The 27,628-nt window shown below is 42.0% G+C and overlaps 1 protein-coding gene across 1 annotated transcript in view; it reads right to left on the bottom strand.

Annotated features, from left to right (window-relative positions):
* Window positions 1–64: 64 nt before the first annotated feature.
* Window positions 65–27,628, bottom strand: part of SERINC5 (serine incorporator 5) — a 40,488-nt gene continuing 12,924 nt past the window's right edge. The window contains exons 3-12 of the mRNA XM_040540643.1: window positions 20,501–20,679; window positions 20,141–20,223; window positions 17,192–17,285; window positions 15,867–16,078; window positions 14,967–15,062; window positions 12,011–12,137; window positions 10,294–10,360; window positions 7,754–7,793; window positions 6,937–7,084; window positions 65–6,640 (exon numbers count right to left, since the gene is read on the bottom strand). Coding sequence (XP_040396577.1) covers window positions 6,493–6,640; window positions 6,937–7,084; window positions 7,754–7,793; window positions 10,294–10,360; window positions 12,011–12,137; window positions 14,967–15,062; window positions 15,867–16,078; window positions 17,192–17,285; window positions 20,141–20,223; window positions 20,501–20,679 — 1,194 coding nt within the window. The 3' untranslated portion in view covers window positions 65–6,492. The remainder of the gene's footprint in view (window positions 6,641–6,936; window positions 7,085–7,753; window positions 7,794–10,293; window positions 10,361–12,010; window positions 12,138–14,966; window positions 15,063–15,866; window positions 16,079–17,191; window positions 17,286–20,140; window positions 20,224–20,500; window positions 20,680–27,628) is intronic.

Genomic DNA, 27,628 nt, shown 5'->3' with positions numbered 1-27,628 from the left:
CACGCCGGCCTCGCGTCTCACCAGAGGTGAACTCCTCTCAAATTTTACATATCACAGCACTTCGTTTCAAATGTAAGAAAAACTTTATTTATTGGTCCATTAAACATTAAACCTATAACAATACATTCACTCAGTATACAAAAGGAAGTGTCCATAAAAACCATTAACATGCTTTAAAAAGGCAAACGCTGTTTTACAATTTAGTTCTGAGAATTCTGAAGTCTACCAATCCTTAAAAGTCAAAGCGTTACAGTTATACGGGTCACAACACTCACAAAAAATGTTAAATAAACTAGCAAACCTCGGCTTCACTGAGCTATAGATTAATAAAACAAAACCACACATACACACCAAAGAGTTCCCTTGAGATATTAAGAACCTTGAAAAGGACTAATTAAAAACCCTTCACCATTAAGAAAGTGTTTACATTTTCCCTAGTTTGCATCCAGTTTTCAAACATGGTATACATGAGACTAAACACCACTCATTTCTGGTAAATAAAAACAGACAATGAACCATATGTTCCTTGTAAATACCTTCTCAGCTTGTATACGACAAGTTGAAAAATTTCCTCTGAACATTGGTTTTCTTCACTTTAAGTCTGCGTGGATGTCCAACGACATCTAAGCACCTGGACGCGTATCAGCAAGAGGCAAAATAAAGCTAAGGTATGAGTAACGGCACATTATTTTCCTATAGCTTTCCCAAATTTTCCTTGGCTTCGGACTGAGACTTCTTTGGCAAAGACACAGCCCCAGTGCTGCACCCCACAACTCTGAGTAACACGGGCCCTGGCAGCTGCAGGCTGCTGGAGCCGTGTCAGGGCTGACAACTGCAGCTCTGCAGACGTCTGTGCAAACGGCTGGGTGCTGCAGTGGTGCGAGCTATCCGAGACTGGCAAACGGGGGGAGCCAGTCTGGTTCATATTTGAAATAAATCTGAAGTGTTTTTTTTTTTTTTTTTAAATAGTATTGTTGAACAGATGTGGAATGATTCTAAACCAGGGTTGGGGAAAGAAAAAACAAAACAACACAAGTGGATTTTTGAAACCTACAGAGCTTCTCCTGGCCTTAGAAAGGAGATGGCAACGTGATGGCCTCCTGACCCACAGCCCCAGGCCGCTACTCCAGGCACTGCGCCGTGTACCTGCCTCCCCCCAGGGAGGCTCGTGCACTTTGCCTTTGGGACGTTGAAAACACAGACACACCAGTTCCCAAGCTACGTGTCCTATTAAGAGCACAAAAAGCGCACGCTTCCTAAGCATCTTGACCCCAGCATTCCCTTGTAGTCAGACGAGACCCTGGGTTCAGACTGCCATTTACAAAGCTGAAAGCACAAAGTGAAGCTCTGCTGCCCTGGTTACGTGTTCTCCTCCCACCAGAACCTGCAGGCCACCTCAGGAAAACAAAGATGCATTTTTCACAGAGGAAAGCTGATCCGTGTACGAAACTATGATCCTCGACTTTGCTTCAACACTGCCGGTTGTCCTCTTACAAAAAGGCAAGTATTGACAAAAGCTGGCAAAGAAGTCAGCTCCTTTCTAGCACCGACCACATCCCAGCAGCAGGCAGCAGAGCAGGAGTCAAGCAGGCTTACAGCACCTTCAAAGAACAGACTCAGAGAGAGAAAGGTAAATAAAATGGGGGGGGGACGCAGCTTGCAAGGAAGAGACTGCATCAAAGCCCTGAAGGAAAGACTTTTTTTTTTTTTTTTTAACTGCAGATAATCTCGCTCATTTAGCCGCATATGTACAATCTTGGAGTATTTTGCTTCACCAACTCATTTAGGAGAAAAGCGTAATGGTTTATAGCATAAATTCTTCGTAGCATGTTTTAAAACCAGCCAGTGAATTATTTTGTTACCAGTTTGTTCAGAGATCCCAATGACGCTGTGGATTGTTAGCCCAGGTTACGGCAGCGTTATCTCGAGTTCCCCAAATTCCTGGCGCATTGGTCAAAGCCTGAGCATCGTGAGAAGCCAGCTCCCCTCCCGCCCCCCGCAGTGCAATGGTTGCTCCGTTCCTAGCAATGCCCCAGCCCAGAAAATGCTGCGCCAGCGGCTGGTGAAGCAGTTACACGTGCATAGCTCACAATGCCAAAGCGCTCCAAGGCTCGAGAAAAGGTGCTAAAACACAAAATAAATAAATAAATAGACACGCAGCGTTCACGGTTCCGCGAGGGGTGAGCCCTCTCTCTGGGCTACGCCTACATCAGCAACACTCCATTACCCGTTTCAGACAAAAGCGGCCCAAACCTAGCCAGGATTCACCAGCTCAGCTGGGTAAGTATCAGCTTTTCGATCCCCAAAGGAAACGCCTGAGGGACAGAGCGAGAAGCATCAGAAACGCAGAGCTCTGATCTGCGATCACAGTGCCGCTCCTCACAGAGCATCCAGCCGCACGCTGCGAGGAGCGGGGTGGCAAGCAGCAGACAGACGTGCCCATCTGCTTTCTGCATGTTTTTCGTAAGGCTTTGTGGCCTCACTTGTTAGTCCGGCTGTCTGGATTCAGGGACTCGCTCTCCGAGTCCATCCCACTGATTTTATCCCCAACAAGAACCAGTCGCAATTTCAGCTCCAGGTTGCCCTCACAAGTAAAACTGTCCCAGCCTCAGGCAGCAGTGCAGCAACGAGGTTCGACGTAGCCTTCCTTCTGCTGGCAAATTTGAAAAAGTAGGAAAATGCCAATATGTTACCCCATTTTCCCAGCAGAACTAACTTCTGCCAACATGGACCATTCCTCCAAAAGTCCCCTAAACAATGGCATTAGTTTACATTCGAGCTCAACTAGAGGAAACGTAGCACAGGACATGTTCTCTGGTCTTCCTGTCTTTAGAACAGCAGTTTCCTCACTTCACACAGTTCGAAAATAGCAGGAGCCAGAAGTGCTGCACTGCTGTCTTATTTCTGGGAACAAACTCAAAGTACAGCCACGGCGCAGGGCATGTGTCGGTGCAGGAGACACCGCACTGCCTCGAGCAGAACAACCTGCCCTTTCAGTACGGGGGTAGAAAGTCCGACAGCTTACAGTGTAAGTGTCAGCAGCAGCTACTCATTTACTTACAAAATCATCAGGCTGTCTGAGTTTTCCCAGTTCGTCTTCCACTGCACTGTAACATCTGAAATCAGTCCCACTCCAGTGGTTTGCCAAGCACAATTGTTCGGTCTTCCACATGCACCACAGGTCATCACCACACCTTGTACGCACCGGTGTCATGTACAAGGCAGCAGCACCGAGTCACAGGCTCAGCCCAAGTTTTCCAGTTCCAGTGCCACCTGAATTACTAGCTCTCACGGCAGTAGGTCCAAAGGCACTTGTTAAAAAGATTATAAAAAGCCCATTTTTGTCAACTGTTCACAATGTATGTTTTGGGCATTGGAATCTTAGACACTAGCCCATGATTTGTGTAAAGCAGTTGCATGTGGGAAGTTCACAGTACAGATTTCACAACAAATGCTAAGGCTGTAGGATTTGCGAGGCCATCAGGAGCCCGTGCCTCACTGAGGAGCTAGAGGCTTTGTGCACCAAGGTGCTAGCGATTATCAATTCCTAAGAAAGACCTGGAGACCCACAGCTGTACCTTGGGGTCTCAGCATGGACAGACAGGTCTTTATAATTATTGTCTGGGTCATTTCCCACAGTGTTTGCTCAGAAGCATAGGAGGCAGCATAGTCAGGCACTGCCGAATTCCAACACTGTGCATACCTGCAGAGATCTAAAGTCAGTAGCTGGTGGAAGGGAAGGATGAAGGAACAACTCAGCAAGACAAGTGCTGTGCAAGAAGAACAGACTCAGGCCTCACTGCGGATTTTCCTCTAACAACCCTGTTTCCTCTGTGCAAAACCTATTTCCCTAAATACAAACTACAAAAAATGAGCACAAGGAGGTACCTTGAGTTTTTGTGTAGGAAGATGCTACCTACCAAAAATAAACATTTTTGTAAACAAATAAGATGTCGTACATGCCTTCTTCTGCGGAGCTCCTTTCCCAGATTGTTCTGTTACAAAAAACAATGTTAATTTTAATAAAATACGCTTGGCTTCTCATACCACAGCATACGTGACACGAGAAGGCCACCCCTAGGAGCCTCTATACGTTAGGGATCAGCATTCACATTCACCACGCGAGAGGCAAGGAGCTGGGCTGTCTCAGTTGCAGCTCACAGTTGTAGCTCTGGATCAAGACTGTTTGTCAGATAACTGCTGCCAGTTATGTGAGACAACTGTTCCTCATCACTGCACAGCCCATGAGCTCTTATCTTGGAGATGGGGCAGATAAACGCGTCCTGATAGCGAATGCATTAACAAAGGCCTTCCTGCTGCAGCAGGATCTACATGGCTAGACTCCAAATGCACGAGGGGATACTGATGGACCCCATGCTAGCAGAGCTCTTGATGAGACCAGGATCTCAGAGCATAAGCAAAATGCTTATGACAAAAAGAATGACATAAACCTGCCACCATCTCCAGAGCTATTGGTTGCGCTTCTAACTCAACATCAAAGATGAGCTTCAACTGATTTTTTTCCCCCTAGGTGAAAATAAGGAGAAGAGCAAGGGGTTCACCTCTAAGCAGACTCCTTTCCTCAGACTTCATACTAGAGGTATTTTGAGGGTCCTGATCACTGGGGTAGGTAATATAAGTATGCAGAACTGCGGACCTGTGGATTTTGCTCAAGGTAAGAGTGCTTGGAGTTGGGAGGATCACATTCCTAGCAAGTTCCAAGCAGGACAGAAGCCTTAGGATACCACAGCAAGACGTCAGCTAAAAGTGTCAAAGAAAACAGGAGCAGAGCTGAGATTTGTTGCATTTTAGGATTACTCATCATGTGTGCCTTAGCTATCAGTTATTGCAACAGAACAAATAAGGCATGCAAATACTTTGGCCATCTCTTTGACCTCTATGTTGTGCTTTTGTTTTGTAGAAAGCGTTGAGTGAGGATTTAAGGCTCAACCATATTAAAAAAAAAAAAAGAACCAACAAAAAAACCCTGCTAAATTGGTTGATTTTGTTTATATCCTGCACATTTCACATTGTATGTATATATATACACAGAGAGAGAGAGAAGAGAAAGACTCTGGGACTAATGTAAGTCATAAATTTTTCCCACTGGAATGTAGATAACTGAAGTGGGTTCGAACTTATTCAGCACTTAGAGCAGCTGAGCTGTTGTTCTACCACCAAGTCATCTGCTTGAAGCAAACAAAAGCGATATGATAGGGCTTAATATTGTCAAGTCAGTCAATTGCACTAAGGCAGCTACTGTCACACTTGTGTTTTCTGGTTTTGCTTTCCTGACTGCTTACCCTGCTGTCTGGAATAGGAGTTCTCCAAAAGAAGTTCAGTCTCCATGAATTAGTCAGTTGTCTATCTCCTATTCCAACAGCAAAACAAACATCAACAGAGGGTATAAAATTATAGCAGTTAGGAAGAACACCTTCCAACCAACGCACAGGCAGAAAAGGAAGACGATATACTATAGTCCTTTTTCTGACTACCACTGCATTTTAAATATTATCAAATTAGCAATAGAAACAGAACTGAAGACCCTGGGAGATTTTTAGGAACAGGCTGAGACAGCAGGGTAGAAAAGTGACTTTAAAAGGGAGTGCTCAGCTAACAGAAACTGGCAGCGCTCCGGTAAATAGCATTTTATCAACAGCAAACATTCTGAATAAAGAATGTACCATATTAAATCCCCCTACAGTACACGAACTTTACAGTTACTAATCTTAATCTGGCAAAGTATCGTTTAAGAATCTGTGTGTAAAACTCTCCTTTTGTTAACAACTAGACCAATTCTGAATTACTTAAAATATTTAGGTGCCTGTTTAAGTTAAAATAGGATAAATACTCTATTATCAATGGTACATTCCTTTCTCAGTCTAGGTATACAATAACTTAAAATATATTTAACATTTTAAAAATTTTTAGAAGATGCTTTGGCAGTCAAATTCTTGCATATTCTCTATTTCTACAGAAGTATTTAGGTATCTTTCTGGAAAAAATTATCTGGTTGCTACATACAAGAATTATAGGCTATACAAAACAGCAATCCAAATAATCATTGCTAAAGACACGGTGAATAAAAGAGTATAAAAAGGAATGCATTTTGCTAGAAGATATTCAACATTCACAGGAAAAAGATACATCTGCACTGTATTTTTTTTCTGTTCTTGCCAATGAAGTAAAAGAAAGATTGTCAGTTATTTGAAAAGTATTTTGCCTATTCCAGTTTATGCAACAACCACATTTCCTATACTATACACGAGTGTTACAAAGTTTTGGAACAGATTTATCCCCTTGGGCAACACTTGTTCCTGACAATTAAAATAGGTTAAAAAATGTCTTCAGTCATTTTAGTCTGACTAAAAAGTTAATACCTGGTATATTATGGTAACTGGGCAATAGGTTTCTCCTCATTACAAAGTGACTGCTGTACTTTATTTGTAACAGGAAAAAAAAAGTAAATATGCAGTAGGATCTTCTGAGTGTTCATACTGAGAACTGTCTGGTTGGGCAACACAGTGGAGCAATAAGAGTCCATAAATATAGAAAGACACAAACCCAACAGGAGACCATCTTAATCCAGAAGATCGACCAGGTTCCAGTGAAGAATTTTTCAATTTGAGCACTTTCATAGCTGTTAAGGGAAAAAAACATGCAATAAATTCACCATTCATATCTCAAATTGTAGCATCCCCTGTTTTTTCCAGGTGGGTCACAGACTTCAACTAGGTTATCCCAGCCATGAAGTAGAGGAGAGCTACTCTTTGTAGAGCAAGGCCTTACACAAAAATACCCCAGGAGAGACTTGCATCCTCTCTCCCAGCTTCTTACTTACAAGAGGAGACACACTAATGGCAGGCATTCCCGTTCAGATATCTCCTCTCAATGCAATACACATTAATTTCTCAGCTTTAAAAGAAATGCACTTACTGGAACCAATGGGTTACTGTCATCATTACATAGAGTGAAGCCAGGAAGAAAACAAAGTGGAAGTAAGCATAGCTGTACACTGTGCCTTTCTTCTCATCGTAAATCACGGTCTGGCCTCCCCTTTTTTCAATGTGCTCTTCAGCATCAGCTATAAGAGACAGGAAACAAGAAAACTTTTGCAAATTTAATGAGAACTGAAAACAGCAGCTGGCATCATGAAGAACAGAGCAAAACGTCTACAGTGTGATTCAGCAAAGCGTAATACAGAGCAATACTCAACCATTTTCTTGCCCTCAGGGCTTGAACCTAACCCTTTAGTAAAACAAACAGTAATGCCACTGAAAAGCTGCACTGCATCATGTTCCTGGTCTACTGGCTGCTTTTTGAGTATTTGAGCTATTTATATTGCTCTACCTGTAGGATATTCTCCTGGCAAGTCCAGGTTGATATGCCTGATTGTACCAGATCTGCAAACAGGACACTCCCTCCTCAACTGGAGTCCCTGTAGCACTGCTGAGCCAAAAATCCCATAGTTGGTCACGCCCACAAGCATACAAAGAACAGAGATTACTCTTTGTATGCTGCATTAACAAGACACCCTTTAAGGAATTATTAACTTGCCTGTTGTTTTAAAACAGTATTGTTATGTCTCTTACTTTCTTCCCTAGTCTAACCTTGAGCACTTCAGCTGCTTCAGTTTGACACACTAAAGAACAAGATGACACAAGAAGCTTTGTCTGTGGCTGTGTCCTTAACTCTCTTTGGTTTGGTCTGGAAGCCACTGGCTAGATAAACCGTATAGTGCAAATGTAATTACCATCTCCATCAGGCACACAGCAAAAGCAGCAACGAGCTACCTGTGGAATAAACAACAGGAAGGGTAAGAGTCTGTGCAAGAGCAAAGAAGCAGAACAGTTGGTGAAGAAAGGCCTTGTTATGGCTAAGTTACAGGCACTAATTTAGCAAAGTCTGGTTTGTATTTCCAACTAGCACAAACCTCAAATTAGGATTTGCCAAATTGTTCATAACAGCAGTTTCTAAGCTTTGGAAAAACCTGCTCAGTAAGAGTTGGAGCAAATTAACCATTCTTTAAGAATTATTCTATTCATTTCATATAATTCAAGGTCAAGTACTGGTAGTGTTACAGTTCAAACAATTTATGATAAAATCGTGGAAAAGCTATAATAAAGTGGTTGCAAATTAGTAATTCACAGGGGACTAACCTCTTCAGAATTGCATCTAAGTGCTCTTTAAATAAATACTCCACTGAAACAAAGATACAAGGAACTTGCAAAACCCTGCTGCATGGGTTGGGAATCAGAGTAATAAACACATAAGTCTGAAATGTATTTATCTTTGCAAGGTTTTGCTGAAATGGAGCCAGAATGAGTACAAGCAGAGAGTGGTTTTTACTGTTTCACTTAAATTATCAGTTTTTAACTGATTGAAAAGGGAAAGCTGAAATTGCTGAAGGGTCAGACGCTCCTTGTGTTGATTGGTAATGTAAATGGAATAACGGTGCAGACAGTATAATAAATATATAACTAAGTGCATTTCTGCACCAGACCACTGTACGAGTCAGTACGTTCTATACTGTGTCATCAACATCATTTGTTCTGATAAAATTCTACTCCAGGATTTATTTTTTTTGGTGATCTGATAAAGACAACGAACTCCAAAAATCACGTACTAAGTCTTTACAGTTTCTAAAAGAAACAAACTAGTTTTTACCCTGTATGCCTATGATTGATTACATGTATTCACTGGGTTCATAAATTTATGAAAAGCCAAAAAGCTCTTTTTTTTTTTTTTTTTTTTTAAAGAGACTGTCTTGAGAGTTTAAGGAAAGCTCTTATTCCGTATCTCAATGGATTAAAGGGCTCTTTCCACTGTTACGCTAAGCCTCACCTAACACTGTTAGCCTGAGTTTCCCTTTGGCTGTATTAAGATTCTGAAGCAAGTCCTGGGTTCCCTCAAACCTTTTAATTAGTTGCATTTGTCAGAAATTAAGTCCTTGCACACATGCTGATGCTAATAGCAATGCTGGCACACATACAACTAGCCCTTCATCACGCTTAACTGTCTTCTGCATGGACACTGAAAGACTTTCTGTATACCACAAGCAACTGCTAAGTTATGTTTATATTCGTGTTTGGGAAGACAAAGGCCCTTTATTACAGAGAAAACAATCAGAATGCAATTAGTTGCTCTTTGCCAGTCATTTCTTTACATTTACATTCAGTGGCTCTTGTACTGCTCTTTAAAACCAAATGGTGCAGAAATAACCCCATTGGCAAGTGTCGCAGGAGAAGAGCTGAACCATCCCAGCAAACGGGCCACATCCTGCAGTTCACCGAGCTGGTGCTCCTCCTGCAGCAGGGCACATATCAGCCATGAAGCCACAGGGTGATGCTACAAAGCCACGGCTTGTGTGCTTTTTCCAGAAGCAAGGAGAAGCTCCTGCAGCCCCTGACATGCTCCTAAAGCTAAATGCGTTTTCCTTCCTCCTGTCCAGCTGCCACAAACAGCAAGTTCCTCATTATATGTTTCTGCATTTTTGGATTCTCACAAACACTTAAACTTTTTACTTCAATTTTTCAGGCCTTAATCAAACTGCAGGTGCAAGTAACAGCAGCAAAAAGTGAGCTAGCAATGCAGATCCATCCCCCACACAAAAACACACACTCAATGTGTGACACTACTAAGCTTAAGTATGGACTAACTGTTACATAGCAAAAAAAAAAAAAAAACAAAAAACAAAAAACTTTCTTCCCCAGTATTTCTGGGTATTGCTTGGATAACTAGGCCAAATAAACAAGCAGGTAGAATGAAGAATTGTGTTGATGAAGGAAAACATGGATGAAAAAATAAAATTTGAGATATAATTATAACTAAAAAGAAATTAAATACTTATGTGCAAAAATAAAAACAAGATGATCTTGGGATCGTAAGTGCTTGTTATGTTGTTGCAAAACCAAAAGCAATCAGGATCTAACGTGTTCAAGAACTTCTTTACCTAGACAGCTTCTTAGTGTCCAGCAGATTTTTTCTTTGAATGAGAGGATGTGAGCTTATGAGGAGCAGAAGATTTACAGGAAGTTTATACAATGCTGTGTAAACTGTACTGAAATAATTTGCTGCTCTTGCATAAAGGCACTGCCAAGGAACCAGCAAGAGCTGCAGAAAGGCCAGTGTGGAAAAATATTCTGTCAATTCCAGACCCAGAGGCAAGTAGCACGTGTGCCAACAACCTTTTGTTTTTACGTAATTACAGATCACCTGGCCATGAAAACAACAACAAGGAAAGCACACAAGGAAGTCTGCACAGAAATCATGTGGGAGGAAGCAAGAACTCACTTCGGTTTCAGGTGCTGCATATATTCCCCTCAATGCCTCAGAGCTTGCACGTGTTGTTGAGGTCAAACTAGGAGCAAAAGAAGACCGAGTCAGAACATTGGCATAAATATAAGCCTAGAAGGGTGATTTTTCACCACCACAGGAAACATAAGTAGTCTACTCCCACGCTTACGCATCAAGCACTAAGCATGTGAAAAGTTTCTTCTGCGTTAAGTATAAACCAGCCTGACAGAAAGCCACCGACCAACTCAGACAACCTTAAAAGTAGGTCACTTCTGAAAAGTGGTGAATTCATCACCAGCAGACACCAGCAAACAGCTCAGCACTCCAATTAGCATTTCAGATGAGATCTCCCCTGCTGTGCATAACCAATGCTTTTATATAAACTTCACAGCCATCAATTTTGCTCAGCATTCATAAAATGCTTCTCTAAAGGCTTTGCCAGAGAAGAAACCTGTCACTGGCAGGAGTCAGTTTTCAGAAGTAGTTTACCAACCGCTATTGTCAGTGTTCCAGTTGCAGAAAATCACCTTCCTGCATGACTGTAACTGTCTGGGGGGAATCCTTCCTGGTTTCTTCTGACTAGAAATATTTCTTAGCCATCCAGCCTTCCCCTCTCAGGATGTGTAAAGAAAATTTCCCATTACCCACAAAGAGATGTGTGTTATGCTTTGCTGTACACACTCATCCGTAGTAAGCAATAGGTCAGAACATTCCCCTTGATGGCCCTCATCTCCTCAGATAAATGGTGCACTTCTCCAGCAGGCTACCTGAAAGTCATCCACATTCCCCAAACACCCTCCTGTTACATCGGAAATACTGTTCTGCTGTGAACTAGATCTATGCAACCAATCCAATATTTGATATATGAACTAAATGGAACAAATATCCATATTTGATGGCAGAAGAGACATCATGCTATCTCTTCAGAAAACCTCTCACATTCACTTCAGAATTATTACAGAGTCTCAGTACATCAGCTCTGAAGTGGACTCAAAGCAGAACCTGCTCAAATACCTGCAGTACAGGCAGTACTGTTTCCTGACAACCCACACAGTCGTAACAGTGATACATCATGTTTTTATGATCAGCAATTGTTTTCTCCCCTGGTGTATGGCTTAATTCATTGATACAAGCTGCAATAACACACAGCGAGCAATGTAACTGTATAGGCATGAACAGATTTTAGAGCAAGACATTTTTGTTAAATCCTTACAGCAGTCCTGCATTCATCACTTGTTCAAAGGAAGGCATAATCCCTCCCAAGCAGGTTTTTTGTTGTTGTTGTTGATGTTCTTGTCTCAAAGACAGCAGAAAAAGTGATAGTGTCCTCTGCCCAGACACTACAGAAACCTCAGATACCTTTTTTAGATGGAGCTAACTGCACGAAGTTATTCTTAAAGAGAAGATTAAATGCAGAATCAAAGCTCCTTCAGAATGTTTGCCTTCATGGACAGCTGGAAACTTTCTCCCTCCACCTTTAGATGTAAATTGCTCTATTTGGTTTTAATTCAATGAAATATTTGTTTCAGGAGTTATATTATCTTGTTCGACATTTTTGTCCAGAGCATCCAACCATTCTAAAATTAAGGAGAACAGGAACCTTCCAGCTCAGTTCTATTTCTCACCACTACTTTGCTTGAGAACTGCTATAAGCCTTCATTAGTTAGATGACATTGAATTTGCAGCAAGGTTAAGTGCAGACCCCCAGACTTACCAAGAGTATAAAATGCAGCCAAAGAGAATGGTAGTACCCAGACCCGTAACCAGGTTTTCATCTCCATGCAGGCCTTGGCTAAATTCAGGAACACAGATTGTGATGTTCTGATTGTTTTCATCCAGGACTTCACAGAACAAAAATGAAATGAAAATAACTGTTACCAATGCTCATTTCAGTGCATTTCAAAGGAATGTTCAGAGTAAAGATTTTCAGGGAAATATTTTTATTACTTCAGACACTGGGTAGATACATTTCAGGTGTTTCCATCTACCTTTTCTAAAAGTCATACAGAATAAATTCTATAAATCTGACCTAGCAGATTCTGTGTTTTGGGGAAAACACTGCAACTTAGTAGGGTACTAGAGCTTCTTACATGACTAGAGCTGACAAACAAGGAAAAACACTGTCTTGTGAACTAAGAAATAAAAATCTGGAAGTTTCCCAGCCCTTCATGCAAGACTACAAAGCCATATAAAACTGAGATAGTATGCACCTGAGATTATAAATTTCTTTGACTGCAGGTGTGCTTTGAGGACAGCTATGAAATTAACAGTCAGAGAAAAGACGTAGCATGTAGCTGTCCTGTTCTCAGATATACAGAAGACCAAACACAACGAGTTTGGTTGCAGACAAAATTTTACTTCAACCTTTAAGCAAATACTACTTCTAGGTTCCTGAAATGAAACCAATTTAGTCCTCGATGTTCCAAGATGTGTCTGACCTTTTGGTGTCTGCTTTGATCCAAAGCAGAGTAGTAGCCTAGCATCACCCCAAAGGAGCTTATTCCAGCTGCACCTTATCTCAAATCAAGAGATTTTCATGCCAACACTGCTCAAAGCAAACTGTATTCCCATTGCCTCTTTCCTTCCACTGTATCCCCATTGGGGCAGCATAACTGTTTGGAGGGCCAGAGGGCAAAATACAGCTAAGACTACACCCAGGTTAAAAATAAACTTGAAATCAGTCCCCTGACCTGGTTCTATGTAGGACTGCATAAACAGCGTTATCAGCAGACGACAGGGACAACATAATGCCAGGAGCAAAGAAGGGAAGACAAGCCTTTAGGGAACACTTTGGCAAGAGACACGCAGAATCCCCCAACTATGTCCCATTAAGGGATACAGCAGCTGGGCAGGCCGCTGTTTGGCAGGCCTTTTAGCTAAGTCTGGCATCAAAAATCAAAGGCACACTGCGATAAGCACAGGTTCAACGGCCATTTCCTTTTGTTTGCCTTTTCCTTCGAAAGGCCTTTTGCAACTATGCTTTTTAGATATTGCAAATAAGTATTTGTAGCTTACATTTCCTTTGGGCCTAGTTTGTGAGACAGCTTACTTGGAGGTCCCTGCTTGAGGCATGAGTCAAACCAGGTAGTGTATGGCAAATCTGAGTGACACGGTATGGGACACCTTAGTAAGTGTCAGCTCCAGCATGTGCCACAGTAAAGAGTACTCGAGCTATTACAAAAGTCAGTATCATGAAGAGAGGAGCAAAGACAATTAGGAACAGTCAATTCAGGGAGCCTGAGACAACATGCTTGACGCAAACTCTGCCAAAGGCAATAATCACAGTTGCAATACATACCAGAAGAATCAGAGCATTCACTTAACTACTGAAAGCTTTGATTGTCACAAGTATGAAATAACACAAAACCAATGATTTAATATCATACATCACTTTCTCCCCCATTTTCTTCTAGACTGTGTCAAATCTCATGAGTAATTCAGATGTCATCTAAATGAGTTTCTATATTCATTTGAAACTGCTGCTTATGTTACATAAGTAAATCTTCCACCAAAACAGTCTGTTTTTTGTTCTTAGCTCTGGAATACATTTGCGTATGTGTCAATGTTCACACAGACAAATGTGAGAGAGAGATTCTTCCCCTCTCTCTCCCTTTTCTTCTGGGCAAGTGTCTATAAGACTTCTCCTTCCTGCCAATGTACTTCTACTTATTGTTGCTTCAGCTTTTCAACACTAAAAGCTCAGCAATAGTAACGAAGGTCTTTTTTCATTACTGATCTGAAATAAGAGAGGTCTTCTGTAAGTGAAAAGCATGTTCCCTGTCCAAATAGGTGAATATAATGATTAAACGGGAAAAGGAAACCAACTGATTTGCACGTGTAAAGTCTTGATGTGTTTTTGCACCACATGGGACTTAAGATATTAGGGAAGTTCCCTACTTCTGGTTTGCTATGTGAACTGTTAGAATGTGTGGAGTATGGGAACTCTGCTGAAGAACAGCGTCACCTCAAAAAACCGCAGCGTAACTCCAGGTCTTTTCTCAGAATGCTTCCTTTCAAAATGAAAGATGAGCAATAGTCAAGTTTTTGTTCCATCAAGAGTCTAGAGGAGCCTAGAGCTAAGGCTACTTAGCACAACAATCATAGGAGAAAACAAGTGATTTTAGCAACCATTCTGATGGCCAACAGAGCAAGAAGAGAACAAAGTTACCTGGGTGCAAGGTACCTACTAATGGTGGTGGACCTAGTAACCTTCTGGATAGAGCTGGTCAACCAGCCTCTTCCAGAGGCATGTAACAGCCACTTCCATTTGTCCCAACTCTATTTCCATCATGTGACCAAACATGTTATGTATTTAGTCGTGTCCTATTGTATGAGCACATACACTTGCCATACAAAGAGACAGAATGCAGGGCTCTGGGAAACTTATCAGTAGTAAACAAACTAGAATGACTCTGGTGCAAGAGGTGCAACCCACACACGGTGAGTCACAGCTCCCCTAGACCAAAGCGTTTAAGGTACAAGGGAGAGCATCCATTGCACAGTCTCTCAAATGCTGCAAAAATTTATTATCTGCAACTTCTTTTGCACAGGCCAGAGAAGATCAAAACCAGCACTCCTAAATTCCTCACTGCTAAGGTTTGCTAAAGGCCTTCTTGCTTTTAATACGTAGCGTGTCTCAAAGGATTTACATAAAGCAGAAGGTAACTTACTGGTTTCTGGTGGCTTGCTGGATAATGCTGAGAAAGTGAGGTACATGACATAGCAGCTGATAACTCCTGACTGCAGCAAACCAGAATGGGGCTGGCCTTTAGAAGAAAGAGGACAAGAGATTATTTTTGTGGATATTTTAATAAACTGAAAAATAAATTCATATCCCTTAAAGAAATGCACACTAGTACCTTTTACATTTTACTTAAAGCAGTTCATAAGTCTTTGAGGCAGTTCAGATATGTTTCCTCTGGCAGGTAAAGAGAAAGGAGCCTGCCCTTTAGTTCTACTGACTGTTTTAGAAAGGCATTAAAGATTCCCACATAAGAAAAGAATCACCCCTCTGCTCTTGCCAAAAGAACCAGCTTTCCAAAAGCTATTGACAGACTGCCATAATCTTTTTATTCGCCCATAATATTTGTTTTGGAGCCACTCAAGTTACTATTTCCAGGTCCAATGTATGCAAGATACTAACAACATGCATAAAACATACCAGAGAAGCATGAAATACTGCTGTCAGCTGCTTCGGACCCAAGCTTTACAGATGGTAAATCAGAAGCAGCCAAAAAGCAATGCTAAAACAGAGGTAAAAGGGTTTTACAGCCTTTGCCTCAACTGTTATTGCTGCAGGAGTTGTGTAAACTCCTCAACACATTACCAGACATCAGCATTTGAGTGTTCTTTACAGTATAAGTGCCTGATGGCACACCCAAAACATCTCACACCTAGCAGACAACTTGATCAGCAACAGCACTTCATAGTGTAGATAAGGGGACAGGGACAAGAGCAGCACTAGCTCTGAACTATCACGAGCCTTTCTGCCCAGAACATGGCTCATGCTTCAAGGCACACAACCATGGCAGCACCCGAAAACCAGCAGGAAAAGAGGTCAGCAGACTCACGATTCTGGACACAGGGCGATATGGCTACCAGCGACACGAAGAGGCACAGGCCACCATTGACACCGATCAGGACCTTGTTGTACATGCAGCCCTCTGAGCGTGTGTAGAAGAGAGCCATGAGGACCAGGGCTGCCACAGCAACAGAGTACAAGACGAGAGTGACCAGGGCGAGCAAACCGTTCCACATCTGCTTGTGGTTTGCACCTGCAGTCCTGGGGAGACAGAGACAAGCACCTTATCTTTATCTCCCTTTCCTAAAAAATAAAGTTCTAATAGTTGAATAGTTTATATCAAACACAAAAAACAGTGCTTATGTTCCTGAAGCACATGTGTATCACTACACTAACACAGGTCCTTGCAAGGTTTCTCCCATGAAACTGAAAGAAATGTTCCTTAGCATTAGTGTTTTTTCTGTGAAAACATGACTTGTTTGAAAAGAACATCTATTGTAGAGACAATGTTATATGCTGCTGCTGGAAAGTTTTCATCCACATGTTTGTCATATAAGGAGATCTCACCACTTCCTACATGAAAATGGGTATCTAAAAAAGCCCAAAGGCTTGCTGATACCTTTCCTAACAGTCAGCATGCTAACTGAAAAAAGAGAAGGCTACAAAGGCTGTAGGGTTAAGAAATGAGAGACAGGACAAGTTGTATGGGGAGGCAGGAGTTCCTGTGTGTATGTGGGAGAACAATTTCAATACTTTAATGCATGATGAGAGGCTAAGGGCTAGGGCGATAATATCAAACAAATTAAGTCAATGCCAAAACATGATATATGTGGGTTGATGATGGAATCTTGCATGTTTAGATGAAAACAAACAAGTTAGAGAGAAAGTAGCAGTTCTCATGACCACAAATAAATAAATAAGTCATTTGATGTGCATTAAGCTGACATCAAAAAAACAGGATTTATCAGTTTGTACCACTGCATACAGGCAGTTTCATTGTTACATTTTGCAAATCCAGTTTTATTCTCTTGCACCACTCTGTTTCTTGCCAGCTGTGTTTTCATCCGAAACTGGAACAGCTTAAAATAAGAGATGTTTGCATCCCAACACGCTACTACTTACTAGAAGCCGAACAACTGAGGTTAAGAAAGGTTAAACTGAGGTTCAGAATAGAATAAGGAGGAAATACCTCCACCTGGGAAGGAGGACAGTGGATTAAAAAAAAAGATGCACAGATCTTAACATCAACTTTAAAGTATCTTTCAGAGATTACATCCACACTACTTTTAAATGCTGTGTTCCTTTGTTCCAAGAAATGTGTTTTTCGGGAGTCCATCAGAATATTACGCAAATAATTACTTGCCCAACACATACCAGTTTTTGTTCCATTTGTGTGCAAACTCAACAAGCAGGATGAGCTGAATAGCAATGAAAAGGAAACCTCCTGTTGCTCCTACATAGCGCCAGGCTGCAAGGCAGAGAGACACAAAATAGGTCAAACTGCAGTCACCTTTCCCTTGAGAGAAAATGTAGTTAGGTCTATCAAGTGAAGCTATTACACAGCTTGAGTATCTCAGGCCCACAGATGTAACAGGTGATTAGAGATTTCATCCAAAACATCAGCTCAGCTACCTCAAGACTGAAGTTGAACTCAGCTTGCAATGCACTACACCTTCAAAATAAATCTGTAAGGACATTTGAGACTCCCTAACCTAGAAAATTTTTGTGGAGACAAAGTTACTATATTCAGACAGAAAATACTGAAGCCTTTATTTGTGACTGGTTGGGAGTGGAGGAGGCCTCAAGGCATTTAGGAGAAGTCTAAACCCTAAAATTGCAAGGTACTGGAACCCAGTTCTAAAAAGGGCAATTAGTTCCCTTGATTCTAGTACCACAGAAAAATAAAGGCGAGGCTCATCTGTTTACAAATGCTGTCCTGAGCCACTCCCAAAGAAACCAGAACACTTGGTATTCATTGACTAGTTTTAAAACAGGTTATTTGACTACTTAACCACTGACCTACATATACTCTATTCTATACTGCTTGGATAATTTGGGCAACAAATCCCTTGTGTGCAACACCACGAGTCTGAGAAAATATTGATACCTATCTAAATGCTTAGCAGCTTGTGTTGCTGTACAGCCTACACATGACTCCAGGTATGCAGCTGATTTCAGTGAAGAAGACTGAGGAAGTGCATTAGCAAAGTTCATATTTTACTTCCAGATTAAGAAAAAAAAAAAAAAAGGCTTAGCTTGTCTATGAGAAACAGAATAACAGAACAGCCCAGATACACTACCCTTAGCAGATGAAGCAGAGATTTTTTTTTTCAACTGTACAATAAGTTCATTGTCAGAAAGCAAGCAAAAATGCCACTTGTCTGGTTTTGCTAAATGAAAAAAAATCCATTTGACTAGCATGGTGCTCTTCAAACAAAACAAAATAGGATGAAAAAAGGAGGTAAGAAGCTAGCATGCAAAAATACATTAAAAATAGGGTGTGCCTGTGTATTTTGAAGAGGTGGTGTAGGAAAAAGCAGACAACCAATGCAGTGAGTAATTACATATCTAGACTCTCAGTTATGATCTCCCATTGCCACAGGACACTGTGGCACGTTTTATGCATCCATCACAGATAAGGTTAGCACGGCCAGAGTGGACGTAATGCTTCAGCCCCCACAAGCCTAGCACATAATGCCCCTCCTCCATGATTAACAAAATGCTAAGTATGGGAAGCCTGGGAAGAAAATTTTACATTTTTAGAAGAAAACAAGCAAACTGACAGAATGGTCTAAGAATGTTCTTAGGCATAAAATACAGTGCAGGTTTCTTGATAAGAGGGGAAAACCAAGAGAAGACAAAACCACACAACACCCAGACCCTCTGTAAAGCTCAAATTTAAGGGTTTCGTGGAGGACAGTTTAGCAGGATGTGTAGAATACTGCTTTACAGAGAAAAGTCGAGATCTAATTTAGGGATGAAAGCTTGTTATGCTGCATCTCCACACTAGGTTAGACTGCAGTTGAGAAACAGTCAACTAATCAGCACAAAAAAAATTTTGTTTCACTTCTTCCCCAAACACTTCAATTCTTGATGACGTTTTGCCATGGAAAGAGTCACTCACAAAAATGACAGGGAGTCTTGCTTGCTCATAAGTATAACACATTGTACCACTGCACCTTTCTAAACCAAGCACTCATCAGCCAGTAAGGACAAGCACATAGGGCCATCACATGTCTTTGTGGAGAAAAACAGGGATAAGGACCCCTTCACATCTGGGGTATCAAACTGAACCAGTACCAAACACAAACAGCCTGTAAGAGCATGAAGCTGAAGTAAACCTATCAGTGGTTTACTTGAAGTGTTTTTTACCGTAGTTTCCCAAAGCAGCATGTTCATAGTACATCTGTCCCCTATATTCTCTTCCCTTGTGTTACTCCTTCCTCTTACCCCTTTGAACACCCAGAGAAGATTGGAGTTGAAAGAATGCATACCCAGAGAGCTTCAGTGGAAGCAGGTGGCAGACAGACAACTGCTACTTTGCATGACTGAGTCCACCCGTTTTCACCGGCCCAGACCAAACAGCTTAATGGCTTATAAGCACCGGGCAAACCAAAGAGCACAAACTCACCTTGGTATCATAACCAGGACTTTTGCTGCCACCCCACAAGAGGCCTCTGAGAAGTAACCCACCGAGACGGCATTTAAACACTTGCCCAGCACCAGCATGCTTGAGCAGTGCCAGAGTGTCTTCCAAAACTGGAAATGCATCGAGCATAGCACTCTGGGCTGGGCACTTGCAACAGGCCACGGGAAGTCTAGTTTTACATTATTAGGTTTACATCACCAGCCTGAAAGATAGCGATATCCCACATTCTTTTATGGTACTGAGGGTTTCCTGCCTGCACGTCACCGCGTCCCCCAGTAGTATGGCTCTTCTCCACGACATAGCATGGTCCCCAGCTGCTGTGCTGCAGCAGAGCTACCTGCACAAGCCAAGCTAACACGCGTCTCTGTGCTCTCAATAGAACAATTTCTTCTGCATCACTGCAGTCTCTGCTTCTTGAAGAATTTGCAAGACAGCACTGCAGCTATTTTACCTACCCTCTTGGCTTGCTTGCGGTCAGCACAAACAATGAATGGTTAATCTTTGTGTGTGTGTGGTTCCTCACAGACAGCTCCAAATACCCCTTCTGAACCTGGACTATACTGGCTTCACTTGAAGAAGTACAGCCATACCCACACTGATCAGACCTTTATGACTTAAAACCACCCCCAGGGTAGTACAGAATGAAGCAGCATAATAAAATGAGAAGTCCGTACCATTGAGGAAAGTGTCCTGATCAGGAATGAAGAATGCTCCTGAGCACATTGCTGCCAGAAGTAGAAGCTTAATAAACCAGAATCTGGACAAGAGCAAACAAAAGAAATCAACTGATTATAATGGGAATTAGAGGTCTTCAAAACAAGCACCAGGAGAAATCTCTATTTAAAGCCCAGCAAGAGAAAAAACAACCTTTGTTGATTGATTGCTGTTTAAGTTTGTTTCCACTTGGCTGCATTATATCTGACAGAAGCAGTGATATCAAACTCTTTTTTTCCCTGCCTAGTACTACCTGCAACTGGAAAGTAAGCAGCACAAACCGATAAACAGAAGTGGTAATCAAACAATCAAATACCCACCCGTTATGAATATAAGCTCGGCAGCTTTTGCTGTTGTTAATTTTGATGGTGAACAAGCAGAAGAAAAAGAAGAAGCAGGCCATTCCAAAACAGACTTTGTACACTGCGGAGTATCCCACCAACTTCTCACACATTTCACCTGCTTGAATTCCCTTGCACATCTGCTCGTAGAAGGGAATCTGAAAAACAAAACACATGACAAACTGTTAGGCAGGACACAGGGCTTCACATACCTATGCATGCGTAAGTCGGAGCACCACTGATTTTTCACTGGCTTCATTTAATACTGACATCTTTCGCTGTTGATACCCCTCGGCCTGGATTTAATGCTTCAAGGGACATAGAACAACGTAAAACACAAGGGACTGGATCTTTCCATAGCCTCGGCTGTAAACTACTCCCGGATGGCTCTCAGGTACAAGTCCACCTTGCCTTCCTCCAGCTCTATTGGCTTAAACCATCCCTGCCCCTTACCGCAGGGACCTTCTCCCTTCTTCCTATGCTTTATAACAACAGACTTTGTTTCAGTAATCCGGCTTACATAAAGCCATACTGGCTGCTTCACCAGCCAAAGGGGCCATGCACTGGGACACAGGGCAGGAAGCTCTGGCTTGTGCTGCCCTCAATGAAAGTGTAGACTGAAGCACACCCAAGCAATATGGGAGCAGTGAGTCCCCTTCCCTCCATTACAGCTTCTGAAAGGGAGTTGTGCCAGTTGCCCTGATTTTATGTTAAAGTAACAGAGAGGCAGGAAAATTCCACTTTTCTCCTGACTTCGTTAAATATTTGCCTTTGAGGCTTTGCCCTTGCTGTGAGGGGAAGGCAAACAGCCGCGCGTTTTGGCCTCGGTGTCACCAGGGCGGGTGTGACACCGAGCGCTCAGAAAGCAGGACTCTGTGGACAGGTCCCACTCCTGTGCAGTGCCTTTGTACAGACCAACCTCCCCTTCCCACAGCCAGGGTGTCGAGCAGAAATAGAGGCATTTAATTAAAAAACCACCAGTTGCTTCAAAGAAAGAAGGGCCTTTCTGTATGCACAAAGTGCTCAGCCGAGGCTGGTGAGACCAGTTGAGCAACACATCAAAACCTTTGGAGTTGATCACAGCTACCTGCATGGGTAACTGGGAGAGACAGAGGACAACGCATGCCAGGACAAAACATTGAACAAATAAATAAATCAGGCAGATGAAATGGGAAATCGGGTGTGAGAAAGCGTTCAGCCAGGCCCGATTTTGCTTAGGAAAAATATACAAAGATTGTGGGCAACATCATCCTTGAACATTTCCAAGAAAGAAGAAAAGATACTCATGTCTACTTCCTTCAGCAGGCTAGTAAGTAAACAAAAACAGGACAAGGGAACAACGAACACGGCTCAACAGCCAGTGATCAGGCAGTGTTCCCAGCCGGGTATAGAGCCATCAAAGATGCAGGAAACATGGGATCAACACATAGAAATGGATTCAAGCTGTGCCACCCCGAGATGCACTTTCAGAAGTAACTCAGAGATGAATAGCCAATGCTTAAGAAGTTGCACAGCAATTGAGCAACCGTGATTTAACTCGCATCCAAAAATTTTAGAGGGCTCCTGAGAAACCGGCTGGAGCATCAGCAATGCCTTTCTTAAGTCCTGAAAGGCAATGAAATGTCAGACTGGCCAAATGTGCCAGCACTCAAAATGAGCAAATGGATCGGGTGAAATAACTAAGAGACCTATCTATGCCACAGCAATGCCGGGGCAAGCCATAGGGCCACAGCAATGCCAGGGAAAGCAGCTGGGCTGTCAGTTAACTCTTTACTTGTAATTACCATCAATCAGCACAGATAAAACGATGCATGGTATTGAACTAAAAATATTTCTGAGAAAATCAGACCTTTTGATATAGATGATAATGCTGATTAAACCGCTAATTTCTGTTAGATCTGGACCAAATAATATTCTGATTACCGGTTTTAAAGAGTAAAACAACAAAAACAGCACGGAACCTAATTAATTCATCAAATAGCTAGTTAAAAAAAATCTCTGGGTAACTGTAAATTAGAATCTTCTTTAATTGGATATGTTTCTACTGAGGTCTAGAAGGGATTCTTGACCCTATATGTTCTTTTCTCTATTTGGTAGTAATTTCTTTACACAACAGGCTGACAGAAAACGCATGGATTCACAAGAACAAGGGCTTACTTTGTGCCTGCACAAACAACAAAGGGCTCAGCCGTTGTGTAGCATGCACAACGCTATACAGTGATAAATGATGGCCACAGGAATAGTCCTGCGGGACCAAGCATCTTTTCCAGAGACCACTGATCCCAAAGTAACAAATCAAGAATAAAAACAAAGACTTGGGACCCCAGCAGATAATGAACACGAGCACAACACTGAGGACAAGAGGGTGGATGTAATGAAAAGGGCATGTTTTCACAAGAGGATAATCTACTGCTGCGAGCAATTTATCAAGCTTTATGCGAGTTCTTGATCACTGAAAAGTTTAAAAAGACATTTTTGTCTTGAAAATCTCTCTCTCTGAAATATGTTCAGCTGCCAGAACCTGCCCAGCCTGTGTCATTTAGTACTCTTTCTAATTGCTGAGTAGTTTTGCCAGTTGTTAAAGTCACAGATTAATTACTTAGCTGATCTTGATGGAGTGAAGTATTTACCTTTCTCTCTTTAAAAGCAACATAAGTAAATTCCCCTGGCCTCCGAGCAGGGGACAAAGCATTCCAACTGCAGTAACTCAGTATCCACTCAGATAACGTGAATGCCTCTGTAGCTGCATGCACAATGATGTTATCAAGTGGGTATTTTTTTTTTTGAGTGCAGTGAAACAGAAAACGGCAACATCTACAAGAACAGGGTCAGATTGCCCCGAACTTGCTTTGCCTTCGGTGCGAGTGTCTGTCCTCCTAAATTACTGTGATGCTGCAGCGAGCTGATGCAGCTGTGTTGTGTCCAGGCTCCAGCTGGCTGGGTTTGGGACACCTCCAAGCTTGGTCTGTCTGTGCCCAGTCCCATGAATGCAGGAGGGCAGAAAATGGCATCACAGGGCAGCAAGAAGGAAGAATTGTGTCGAAACAGGCCTGAAGAGCCAGAGAAACCAGAAAGAGACTGCTTTCCACATGGATGTCCTCATCCACGAGAGGGTGGAATGTGCCAGGTGAAATTTGTTATAGAAATGGAGAAAGCATTAAAAAAAAAATCATGTGAGTAGACAGAGAGTGGGGAAAAATGCTGGTAAAGCCACTTGTCTTGAACAGGTGGACTGAAGAAATAAAAAACAATCTGACCAAAGCATGCATCAGCTTGCATCCATAGCTAAATTCTTACCAGAAATAGATAATGGACAGTTTCTTTAAAAAAAATCAGTTTTGGCAGCAAATTTAGATTTTAACATACTGTAATGGATTTAAGGACAAAGATATAAACCTGGCTGAGGAAACAAGTCTGAAAGCATGCTCTACCAGAACATGTAACCACCCAGAACTGAAATGCTTTCACACAACTGAATTAGTTTTCACTGGTATTTGCTTTCCTGAAATCCTCTTTTCCGATTTTCCTTTCCTTATTTAAATAAGGCATGGATATTTTCAGGATGAAACCACAGGTTTTGAAACAGCTTTGACATTAAGAAAAACATTTAAAAAAATCAAAATAGTATTTTGACCGACTAGAACAATTCTCTCCCTCCTTGTGTCAATTATGCTTTCAAAGCCTGCAAAGCAAGGTTACACTTCAACAGAATGTTTGAGGGTAAAGCTGTAGCTGACTTTCAACAGAATAAATGGAAAAGCACATACCTGGATCAAGGCACAGAATGGTTTGGGTTGGAAGGGACCTTAAAGACCACCCAGTTCCAACCCCCCTGCCATGGGCAGGGACACCTCCCACCAGACCAGGTTGCCCAAAGCCCCATCCAGCCTGGCCTTGAGCACCTCCAGGGATGGGGCATCCACAGCTTCTCTGGGCAGCCTATGCCAGTGCCTCACCACCATAGAAGGCCCTGGATCCTGATTTACTTCCTTTTGGAACAAAGTCAGATCTCAACACGGTCTTGTATAACTGTATGTTCACCTTTTCTGCCTTGCTGTCCCCATCGCTAAAGCTCTCATGTCTTGATTGATGTTGTATCCTATCTTTTGCCTTGATACACGACCTTGCTCCTCTGAAATCAGTTCTACATGCTCCAATTCAAACTGCTTTCTTAGTAAGAGCCAACCACTCCCTCCCTATCTGCTTCACTCCCTATCCACTCCCTCCCCACTGCTTCTCGTTTTTTCCCCAGAGATCAAACAGAAATGCCTTGGTTTCTCTGCAAATTTTTTCAGAATTTAACTCTCCAGGTTCTTGTGGTGTCTCATGAGCTCAGAAGCAGATCAGAAGATGGGGAAGAAGTGTGAAAAGAACAGAAAAAAAAATCACCAAGAAGACATCATCTTTTATTTGTTCAATTCTTTAGGCTCACCACAAAAACAGATCATCAAAATACTGCCAATTAGATTAGGAAGCAAGGTTTTGAAACCATAACCAGATACTCCACAGGTACTGTATCCTCCCACTGACACATGGCTTCCTCTGCCTGCCAGCTTTGGGGAGGAGGTGGAACCTGGGACACTGACTTGTTTTTCCAGACATGTTGCAGGGCATAGAGCAGGTCCTGACTCTGGGCTGGCACCTGCAGAGTCTGACACCTCAGAAATGGAAAACCTGTCTTAAATGTATTTTACTAGACTGACAAAGGGGGCAAATGAATACTGCTGGACAAATACAAACATATTTTTTAAGTCTTTCTTTAAGGTGTCCATCGGAGATGTACATTGCTGCTACTTCCTCTCAAAATAACTTCAAAGGTCCAAAGGCTACAGTGCTACAATAAATACTTTTAGAACTACTTCAGACTTGGGAACTTAGCGCCAATCAACAAAACAACTGAAAAAAAACCTTCACTGACAAGGGTGAGATTCCTTTCACTTAACATCAGCATGATTATTTGATTTCTAAACTGGTAAAGCAGACATATTGTTCCCTGACAAGCTGATGGTTCCACAAAGCACTGCACTGAAATATTAAATGTTACTTTAATATACAAATTTTTAAAAAATCAAATTAAAATGAATTAAAATTCTGTCCCCTTTCAAGAAAGAGAGCATGACGTCTTCGAAGCATGATGCAAAGTATTTGCTTACAGCTGTGCTTCAGGATCTAGGAGTGCTCCACAATCCAGCCAAAAGCAAAGGAATCACTAAGTGACCACCATTTTCAAAATACAGTTCGTCATTGGGAAGCTGAGACCAGTTAGTCTGGGTAGATATTTTGAAGGTGCACTCTACTACAACTGGGTTGAATTAGCTTCTGGAGTCTTTGAACTTTTAAACAGCCCAGAAAGTAATTATTAAATTAGAGAGCAGAAGAAGAAAGACTACTTTCAGATGGTCCATTTCCTATTCAAAGTCACCAAATGCACTAAATTAAGAAGGCAATTATCTTTCCACTTCACACTAACAGCTACTCTTTGTGCCATTTCTTCCTACACTGAGCTTTAAAGGCTAAAAACTGGAAAAGAAACTTGGCAAGGCTGAAAAGCACGTTATTGAAGGCTGCTTGAATCACTTTTCTGTTGGATAAGGAGAGAGGTTTTTTTTTTTGTTAGGGATACAAGCTGCATTAAAACCACACTACTGATGGAAAACGACTTTATGAAATTTGGATACGAGCATATAGTTTGTCTTCCACATACTTTAGTTCCTTGGATTACTCACTTTATTGCCAATCTAAGCATCTAGTAAGTCAAAGTAATTCCTGGCAAGGAACTTCAGCACACACATATTGAAGAGTTTTTAAGTCACAGCTCAGGGATGAGTATCTTGTCCGTACTGAGCACTCTTACAGGGCTGTCAGCAACTTCTGGTGATCAGGGGTAAGAAGGCAGCACTGTGATAGTCCAAGCAGTGTCATATTAAATAAAAGAAAATTAGCAAAGAATGTACAAAGAGGGCACCATGGGATGAAGGAAAGGTCACTGGCACAGAGCACAGAAACCCTCAAAATAGTCCCTGCATAAGCCTCTTGTTTCATCTGCCTTGCAGGCACAGGGTGTTACCACCAGCTTCTGGACCCAGGATGCTGCAGAGGGATGCGTTTCACAGGTAACTGAAAGTTAAAAGCAGGGCATCAACTCAACCAGCAACAAGGAAATAGCCTTAACTGCGCACCCACTGGCACTCCCCTCTTGGGACAGAAAACACAGAACAACTAGATGCCCACATCAATCAAAGCCTTCTGATCCTCCAGGGAAAGCACAATGACAGCGTCAAAGCAGGCCTGATGCCAAGTTTGGTGCAGAAAAGTTTCAGTCCCACATTCCTTAATTTTAAAAAATTAAGTAATCCAGCCATTGTTCCCTCTACTTTAAAGCAGACTTATTTTCTTGTAGTTTGTAGGGGGTGAGAGAGCCTATTTGCGCTACTGAGAGCAACTTGGGTGGCTTAAGAAACGAAACCAAAGACGTGGAACAACAGGTCTAGTGTCTGACCTCAAGCAGGCAGAGATTTAGCTCAGGAGAGTTACATATTAAGACTCTGAAAGAAACTTGGGTTTTATAATCTAGTTTTAGCCACAGCTCCTTTCATGCTTTTTAATTAAGAAGACAATTAGAGCTGAACAATGTCTGCTGTGGTTAGAAGCCATGTGAACATGATGACTCAAAGCACGCTGAAGAAAACCCCTTGTACAGAACCCACTGCACTGAAGTAGTCTGTCACATAACACCAAGAACACAGAATTAATATTATAAATGCAACCGTTGAAGAGCTGTTTTCTAATTGCTTTTTCTGGTACTAACCTAGTTACCAGAGATGAACCGAACATTCAGCTAAACCAATTTATGCTGCTACAAGATGTCTTGAAACTACCCACGCAGAATACCTGGGGTGGGTTTGCTGGAATGGGTTTCTGCACAACAAAAGAAGAGGAAGGCTGCTAGTCCTGTGATCCTGGACTCTTCCTGTTGTGAAATACACTTGAAGGCTGAGCAACCGACAGGAAGAGAGAGTCTGAACGTGCACTATCCTTCTTGTCCGGGTCTGGAAGTGAGTGGGTGGAGGGAATCGACTGCTCCTTCTTGAGCAAACGCCCTTGTAT

Source organism: Cygnus olor, chromosome Z (genome assembly GCF_009769625.2).
Source record: "Cygnus olor isolate bCygOlo1 chromosome Z, bCygOlo1.pri.v2, whole genome shotgun sequence".
Classification (NCBI taxonomy): Eukaryota; Metazoa; Chordata; class Aves; order Anseriformes; family Anatidae; genus Cygnus; species Cygnus olor.
The sequence above is the reverse complement of the archived record's forward strand: the minus strand, read 5'-3'. Positions and strand labels throughout refer to the sequence as shown.